Source organism: Mesoplodon bidens (assembly GCF_964165515.1).
Source record: "Mesoplodon bidens genome assembly, chromosome: 18".
In the NCBI taxonomy this organism is placed as follows: domain Eukaryota; kingdom Metazoa; phylum Chordata; class Mammalia; order Artiodactyla; family Ziphiidae; genus Mesoplodon; species Mesoplodon bidens.
This window is the reverse complement of record NC_138175.1, coordinates 53,591,003-53,599,556: the sequence shown is the minus strand read 5'-3', so window position 1 is coordinate 53,599,556 and position 8,554 is coordinate 53,591,003. Positions and strand designations below refer to the sequence as shown.

At 53.8% G+C, this 8,554-nt stretch overlaps 1 protein-coding gene across 1 annotated transcript; it reads right to left on the bottom strand.

Moving 5' to 3' along the window:
* Positions 1-480: 480 nt before the first annotated feature.
* Positions 481-3,951, bottom strand: LIN7B (lin-7 homolog B, crumbs cell polarity complex component). The gene is made up of 6 exons (XM_081216351.1): positions 3,873-3,951; positions 3,335-3,453; positions 2,989-3,060; positions 2,130-2,339; positions 935-1,098; positions 481-590 (listed from the first exon to the last, which is right to left on the bottom strand). Exons 1-6 carry the CDS (start codon positions 3,907-3,909, stop codon positions 569-571), a joined length of 624 nt encoding a protein of 207 aa, XP_081072477.1. The 5' UTR covers positions 3,910-3,951; the 3' UTR covers positions 481-568.
* Between the last annotated feature and the right edge of the window lie 4,603 nt (positions 3,952-8,554).

Genomic DNA, 8,554 nt, shown 5'->3' with positions numbered 1-8,554 from the left:
GCGCACCTTATTCTGCACCCCTTGCGCCCGCCTCAGGAACTGCACGTGGCACCTCCACCCCCGCCTCCCACTCAGACGATTACGCGGCCGGGAGGGCTCCCCCGGCGGGCTAGGCTAATGGTTCGCTCCGCCCCGCCCACACAGAGGCCGCCCACTGACTTTTGCGCGTTTCAGGCCTCCTCTGTCAGACCAGATACAGAGGAAGGGGGCTTGGCCTCCGCCCTCAGAACCTCTGAAAGGTAGGGGGATTTGTCTTCAGTTCTGACCCAGCGCTCAGACCCAGACCGGGTCCCAGCCTCCAGCCTGGACTTGCCGCTAGGAAGCCGGCCAGCTTCTGCCTTCGGACCTGGGGAAGAGTCTCAAGCTCCGCTCTCAGACTCTGGTCTGAGAAAAGGGTCTGGTCGTGACCTCAGCTTCTCTCCTTCTCCCACATCTCCAGACATTCTAACCCCCGGATGCAGAACAGACACAGACACTCAATGAGGGTCAAAGATCTTTAAATAAGGAGCTGGTGACAATAAATACTGTACAGGGGAGGGGGTGAGGGTGAGGGTCCAGATCTGTGGTTTCAGCCTCGAGACTCCAAGGACCTAAAAGCAGGGTGAAGAGAGGGGAGCCAAGCTCAGGGGAGGGGACCGGGGGAGGCATGGGAGAGATCCAGGACTGGGGTTCCAGAGCCAAGAGCCCAGGGAAGTGGGCTGAGGGTTCCAGAGGGAGTAGGTTCCCGATCTCGGGATGGGAGTGAGCTAGGAGTCCCTAAGGTATTTAGTCAGAACGGCTTGGAGTGAGAGCCTGGGTCAAGGGTCAGAATCCCAGGGAAAGGAGCCAGGGCTGGAGGTGGCAATCAGGGCCTCAGAAATCATTGGCCTGGTTTGGGAGTCTGGGGATACCGGAGGCAGTGGAGGCCCCAGGGGTGTGGTGGCAAAGGGCTCACGAGTAGCTCTGATGTTGCTGGCGCCGCCGGGCAGAGCGCATCTTCTCAAAGCGGGCCTCCATCTCCTCCAGCACTCGAGGTGTATAGCGCACCACCAGCTTCACCGAGCCCTGGGCAGCCTTCAGCAACTCCACTGCCTTCTCATGCTGCTCACCCTCAACGCTCTGCAGGGGCGGTGCAGACAGCTGGGCCTGGGGCCCACCACCCTCACCCTGCCCCCACCCTGATACCAACCCCAAGATGCCAATGCCTCATGTCCTCACGAGAGAGTCACTCTTGGCTCAGAGTCCTCCCCCGAAACCCCATGTCAGGGACAAGCCCCATATGCCCTCAGTCACCGAGCTAGACCTCCAGACTCATCTTTATCCCCTCCCTCCCAGCAGCCCGATGATCTCCAGCCCCATCCCTCCTGCCCTGACTCCCTCTTCTTTGTCCCCACCACCAGGCCCCAGCTCAGACCTCATCCTCTCCCCACTGGACCTCACCCTAGCCTCCTCCTTGGCCTTCTGGCCTCCAGTCTCTTCCTTCAGTCTATCCCCCGCAGAGTCCCAAAGGGGTCTTTCTATGTCTCCAGGCCGAGCCTATCCTTCCCCTACTCACAGCCCTCCCATGGGTCCCCAGGAGGCTTGAGACAAAGTCCCAGCTTCTCAGGCGGGCACTCAGTCCCTGCATGACTGGCCCCAACCACCTACCTAGTCGTGCCTCCATCTACTCTAAGCACAGTGATTTTCATCACCGGCACGCCCCAGTCCTTCATCAGAACCAAGCCCTTTCTCTTCACCTCGTAGGAGTGCAGAGTCACAGACCCTACCCACAACACGCTCTGCCAGTAACACCCTTCTCCACCAACTCCTACTCATCCTTCAAAACCCAACTCAAATATTCCTTCATCTGCAAAAACTCCCCTCATCTACACTGGTCTGCTGCCACATCTGGGCTCTCACAGTGCCTTGTGCTTCCTCATTATCTCCTTGGTTTAGGACTGTTTCAGTCAGGCTCTATCTCCCTCACCAGAGAGGGACTCCTTGAATGTAGAAGCAGTGGCCAATTACTCTCAGGGTCTGCAGCAAAGCCCAGCACAGGGCCGGACACAGAGGCAGTGCTCAGTGTGTGTTGAGTGAATGTGAAAAACAGCGACTGTGCTACCTTGGGTAGGCTGTGACCCCAGCCAGCCCTGCTTCAGCTCCCCACTCACCACGCCATTCACTGACAGCAGCTGATCCCCACGCTTGAGGCCTCCGTGGCGGTCAGCCACACCTCCAGGTATGACACGGGAGATGTAGATGGGCGAATTCTGCTCCTTGCCCCCCATGATGTTGAAGCCCAGGCCCTCATCCGTCTTGGGCAGTTCCACTACCCTGGGATGTGCGTGGCCCTCACTGGCTGTGAAGGCGGCCACCGTGGCCTGGGAGAGAGAAAGCCTCAGGAGGTGAGGGCCCCTCCACGATGCGTATGCGGACTAGGGTGGAGGATCTGCGTCAGGGAGAGGGATTTAGGCCAGAGAGCTTCCCTCAAGCACGGGGCATCTGCCACAGAACTCAACACAAGATCACTCCGTAGTGACAGTACATCCCTTTTAGTCACTTTGGACACTTCAGACTGTCAAAGAGAAGGTCTCCATTTGGTGTGCATGCGTTTTGAATACTCAACACTTGTCAATATCGTTTTTTAACAGAGGGAAACAAGGCCTGGACAGAGCTGAGAGCCTCCAGCAAGCAGCAAGAAATAGCATCTAACTGTAGTTTAATAAGATTACAGTGTTGAACGCTAGTTCCCTGTTTTCATTGGTTATCTTCTAGTCAGGCATTCGGTACTAGTTTCCATTTGTAGTTGCTAAAAATGTCTTTTTTTTTTTCCTAAAGATGTCTTTATATGACACAAACTAAAAATGTGAGATTATTTAAAATACATTATAAATAAATCATAGCAAGTGTGGTACACAGATATGGCAAAAATCACGAAGCAGGAAACAGGAATGAATGACATTAGGTAGATATTGAGCTAGCCCATGCGATTCAGTGGATACCATGAGCAGCGGGCTGGGGGGCGCCTACCTTGGCTGTGGCGTGGGCCCGGATCTCAGCACTGCCGGTGATGTCCAGCGTGTCATAGAGTTGCTCATACACCTGGTGAGGACGCAGCAGCATCAGGGAGCCGCCAGACCCCTCCTCCCTTCAACTCAGGAGTCCAGGCCCCCAGACCCTCCCACCCAAGGATCCGCCCCTCCCCCGCGACCCGGAGGCCGCGGAAACTACAGCTCCCAAAGAACCCCTGAGCTGAAGCCGGGCACCCCATGGAGGGCCGCCCCGGTAGCTGCTGGGAGGCGTAGTCCCCGGGCTCGGGGCGACCAGGAGGAGGACCACGGCCGCCCGCTTGTGCTCGGCGCCGCGTTGCTCTCACCTCCCGGATGGCAGAGCAGAAGCGGCTCTGCAGGACTCGCTGGAGGGCCTGCAACTTCTGCGGGGGCAGCTCCCCGCTGCGCTGGAGCCGCTCGAGGAGCTCCACCGCCCGGGACACGTCTGCGGGGCGGGGGCGGGGCGCACAGACACATAAGAGTCAGAGACGTAAAGACGCAGAGAAGGACGGAGAGATGCGCCCAGAGACCAAGTAAGGGCGAGCGCAGACCCCGGGAAGGACAGCAGAGTCCCAGTCGGACACCCGCAGAGTCGTCCGTGGCAGAGACTGCGGCTAGTCGGGCGCCCTGCGTCCCCAGGATCCCCATACACACCCAGGCAGGGGTGTGCAGCGGGCGCCCCCTCTCTGGCCCACTAGCCCGCGGACCCTCCCACACCCACCGACTGTCTGACTCTCGGCGCCCCGCCCCGCCCACCCCCGCCGGGCCCGCCCACCCGCCCGGGCCTTGCAGGGGGAGGGGCAGGGGACCGGGCTCCGGGACGCAGGCCGGGGCGGGGTGGACAGGGGCCCCTGGCGCACTTACCCCGCTCCAGCCCCAGCGGCTCCACCAGAGCAGCCATGTCGGCGCCGCCGCTGCGAGGCACCCGCCTGGCGGTCGCCGGCGAGGAGGGCGGGGCTGCTCGAGGCCACGCCCCTGAGACGAGCGCCCCCTGCGGAGGCGAGGCCCAGCGAGCGCACCGTCCTATCTGCTACTGCTCGGGTCTCGCTGCCCTGCCCTCAGACCCCATCGGTGTGTTGGTTGGGTTTGTGACCCCTCCTACTGCAGCCTCTGTCTGCACCGCCTGCCATCTCATCTGTCCTGCCCGCCACACCTGTCTGTCTCCTGTCTGTCCCTTTTTCCCACATTCATTGGACAAACTATGTTAAACATCTGGGCCCAAGATCATGGGCACTATGGTGAGCAGGGCAGATAAGCCCACTGCCCTCCCGGAGCTTAGTCTATGGGTGGGCGGGGGGGGGGCAGGGTAGACAAGCAACTATGGCTGTGATCAGAATTGGGAGGGGGGAGGTGACGATCTACGAAGGGCACTGACATAGAGCCCTTGGAGGTAAGATCATCAAGAGGTGGGGCGTGGGTCACTTTCCAAACAGAAAGAGCCCACGTGGCTGGATAACAGCGTAAGGATTGGAGTGGTTTATGATGAAGGTGAAAAGTTGGCAGGATACAGCTGATGCACAGCCTTGTGTGTTGGCATACTCACGCTGAGGATTTTGGACTTCATGGTAACTCCTAAGAGTAAAATGTGATATTCAAATGTGTATTTTAAGATTACTGTGGACACTGTGTGGAGACTGGATTGGATGCGAGCAAGAGCGGAAGCAGGGGGCAGATCAGGAGGCTATCCCAGTAATCCCGTGATGGCTTAGACCAGGGCAGAGGCATGGAGGATAAGTGGACAGATTTGGAAATGTTTGGACGTGTCTTAACTGTATATGAGGACTGGGAGGTGGAGGAGAAGGGGATATTAAGGTGCTTGTGAGGGCTTTTGCTATGATGGTCTATGCTGGAGGAGGGATAGTGGATATTCTGACTTTGAGGAGCCCGTGCAGTATCCAAGGCCTGCAAGCAGTTTTGAGAATTTGGGCGAAGGTGGTAAATAAAGCCATAAGCATGGACAAGAAAGCTGGAGGCAAGAGAATATAGAATGAAGAGGACCTAGAACTGAGTCCTCAAAACTCGTAACATTTAAAATTCAGGAAGAAGGGCTTCCCTGGTGGCGCAGTGGTTGAGAGTCCGCCTGCCGATGCAGGGGACACGGGTTCGTGCCCCGGTCCGGGAAGATCTCACATGCCGCGGAGCGGCTAGGCCCGTGAGCCATGGCCGCTGAGCCTGCGCGTCCGGAGCCCGTGCTCCGCAACGGGAGAGGCCACAACAGTGAGAGGCCCGCGTACCGAAAAAAAAAAAAAAAACTCAGGAAGAAGACAAAGAATGGCCAGAAATGTAGGAGGAAACCCCAGGTGGGAGAAACCATAAGCATTTTAAAACGTACTTTATTTATTTTATTTATTTATTCATTTCTGGCTGCCTCGGGTCTTAGTTGCATGCGGGCTCTTCGTTGCGGCGCGCGGGCTTCTCTCTAACTGTGGCGTGCGGGTTTTCTCTCTCTACTTGTGGCGTGTGGGCTCCAGAGTTTGTGGGCTCTGTAGTTTGGGGCGCACAGGCTCTCTAGTTGAGGTGCACGAGCTCAGTAGTTGACATGTGTGGGCGTAGTTGCCCCGTGGCATGTGGGATCTTAGTTCCCTGACCAGGGATCGAACGCACGTCCCCTGCACTGGAAGGTGGATTCTTTACCACTGGACCACGAGGGAAGTCCTGAGAAGAGAGTGTTTCTGAAAAAAGAAGTAGGCAGTGGTATCAGATGCTCTAAAGAAATGTGGATGTAGACAAGGCTGGAGGAGTCTGGTTGTTGCTTTATACCATCAGCGGGACGGGTAAAGGATATCCTCAGTTAACTTCACCATTAGTGGGATGGAGTCCAGAAAAGGGCTTTTGCAAAGTGAGAGGACTAGAGTAGGTTTGTCTATCCCTCTCTCCTTCCTAGTATATTTCTCTTATTTTAACAAAAAAATAACATAGTTACAGAGTTAAAAACAAAATCAAATAATACAGAAGGACGAATAATGAAAAGCACCAGCCCCTGTCCCTGTCCTAACTCTCCCCACTGCAAGAGGCAACAAGGTGTAGATGTTTCATCAGCTAGTTGCTTCTGCAGCTACGTAACATACTGTTTCTCAATTTTTCAACTTTAGATGTTAGCAATATATTACACATTGATTTTCTGCTCTTACAACCTTTCCCCTCTCTCCCCATGGTAGCTTTATGGTACCAGTTCTTAGGTCAATCAATAAAGCGCTCACCTTATGTCTAAGTACTTACTGTTTGCTGTAGAGATCAAATGTTGTCCTGTGATTAAATTTCCCTTCTTGAACAGCTTCTGTTTTTTTCTGTAATGTCTATCTACTTTTGTTTCCTTCATCACATTTTTAAAAAATTAGTTTATTTAATTTATTTGGTTTCGGCTGTGTTGGGTCTTGTTGCTGCACGCAGGCTTTCTCTAGTTGCGGCGAGCGGGAGCTACTCTTCGTTGAGGTGCACGGGCTTCTCATTGCAGTGGCTTCTCTTGTTGCAGAGCACAGGTTCTAGAGCACAGGCTTAGTAGTTGTGGCACACGGGCTTCGTTGCTCCGCGGCATGTGGGATCTTCCCGCACCAGGGCTCAAACCCGTGTCCCCTGCAATGGCAGGTAGATTCTTAACCACTGCGCCACCAGGGAAGCCCTGGATCTGTTTCTCTTGTCTACTGTTTTTCTCTTTGAATAGATGCTCATACGCATCAGAACTAAAAACCATGGAGGCTTTGAACCTCAACCTGTCTCCCGTAGGACTGCGTGGCTGCTCAGCTCTCTCCTCAGGAACTTAGCCTCCGTTATTGCTTTCCGATGAGACCACTGGGGGTCTCGTCACAACGAGCAGCTTAGGAGTTGGCAGATGCCTGGAGGGAAGATTGCATGTGCATTCTGGGTCTCAATGCCCCACCTGGGAATTTCACCCTCAAGTCCCAAGTGTCTGGTCCAACCTCCGTGAACTCAGCCCAGTCGAAGACTGCCACTTTCTGAGTTTATTCCACCACTGAGAGTTTTCTACCACTTTCTGAGTCTATTCTGCCACATTAAACTGGCAAATGTCCTGAAAGAAAAAGCAAGAGTAAATATGAAGTTCACCTTTGTATGCTTTCCTTTCCCGTCAAGTCTGGCCTACATTGGTTGTTCCCCAAAGCCTTTCACAAGTTACTTGTATGTGTTTTGTCCAGTCTTTTTTTTTTTTTTTTTTTTGCGGTATGCGGGCCTCTCACTGTTGTGGCCTCTCCCGTTGCGGAGCACAGGCTCCGGACGCGCAGGCCCAGCGGCCACAGCTCACGGGCCCACCCGCTCCGCGGCCGCGCCACCAGGGAAGCCCAGTCTTTATATAACTGGCCTGTGCCAGGCTAGTCCAAAATGGGATGTTCTTCATAGCCAAGCCCAGAAGTCTGGTTTCAACATCTGGGATATCTATGAAAATACACTAGAAGTATTAAGTTCTTTTATTCCCTAAATTGTTTCCTCCCGGACCAGTTTCTCTATTTATCTTGTGGTCCCTTTTGGCAGAATGTTTTCAAAGGTCTGGGATCTTTGCTTATATGCTTATAAAAACTGAGGCAGTTAAAAAGCATGCGAGAGGACTTCCCTGGTTGCGCAGTGGTTAAGAATCCGCCTGCCAATGTGGGGGACACGGGTTCGAGCCCTAGTCCGGGAGAATCCCACATGCCGCGGAGCAACTGGGCCCGTGGGCCACAACTACTGAGCCTGCGCTCTAGAGCCCGTGAGCCATGGTTGCTGAAGCCCGCGTGGCTAGAGCCCGTGCTCTGCAGCAAGAGAAGCCAACGCAATGAGAAGCCCGCGCACCGCAGCGAACAGTGGCCCCCGCTCTCGGCAACTTGAGAAAGCCCGTGTGCAGCAACAAAGACCCAACGCAGCCAAAAATAAATAAATAAATAAATAATTTAAAAGCATGCTATAATCCTGATGTATGTCAGTCAGATTACATGACAGACTGCCTCTGGTTTATCAGACCAAGTTTGCCTTGAGGCTGAGAAACTTATAAAAGACAAAAAAGTAAGTCTTATATTTGCTTAGGCAGCAAATGCCCAGCTCCTAGGCATCCTGACTGCTTAAACAGAGGGCGATTTTTCTGTGTACAAATCCTACTCGAGTCTTCTACCCTTGTTATTACCTGGAGTTGTAATCTTGAGCCTCTGTAGGGTTCTGCAAGGCTGATGGATGGCTTCCTTCTCAAGTGGTCAGCAGACTGAAGTGTTCTCACCATCGTCCTGTCTCATCTTTAGTCCAGAAATGTGTTGACATCTCCACTGCTCATGGAATCTCTCGTTTTGTTACTCCTCTACTATCATTATGAAGCATGGAGTAAAAACGCAGACGGTGAACCTGCCATCATGAACCGTAATGCTGTTTTCTGTCCTGACCCTGCGAGGACTTTCTGCTCTACCCAGTCTTCTTGCATCTTTTCTTTAAATTGAAGTATAGTTGATTACAATGTTTCAGATGTGCAGCAAAGTGATTCAGTTGTACATATATATGTATACTTTTTCAGATTCTTTTCCATTATAGGTTTTTTTCTTTTTTTGGCTGCGTTGGGTCTTTGTTGCTGC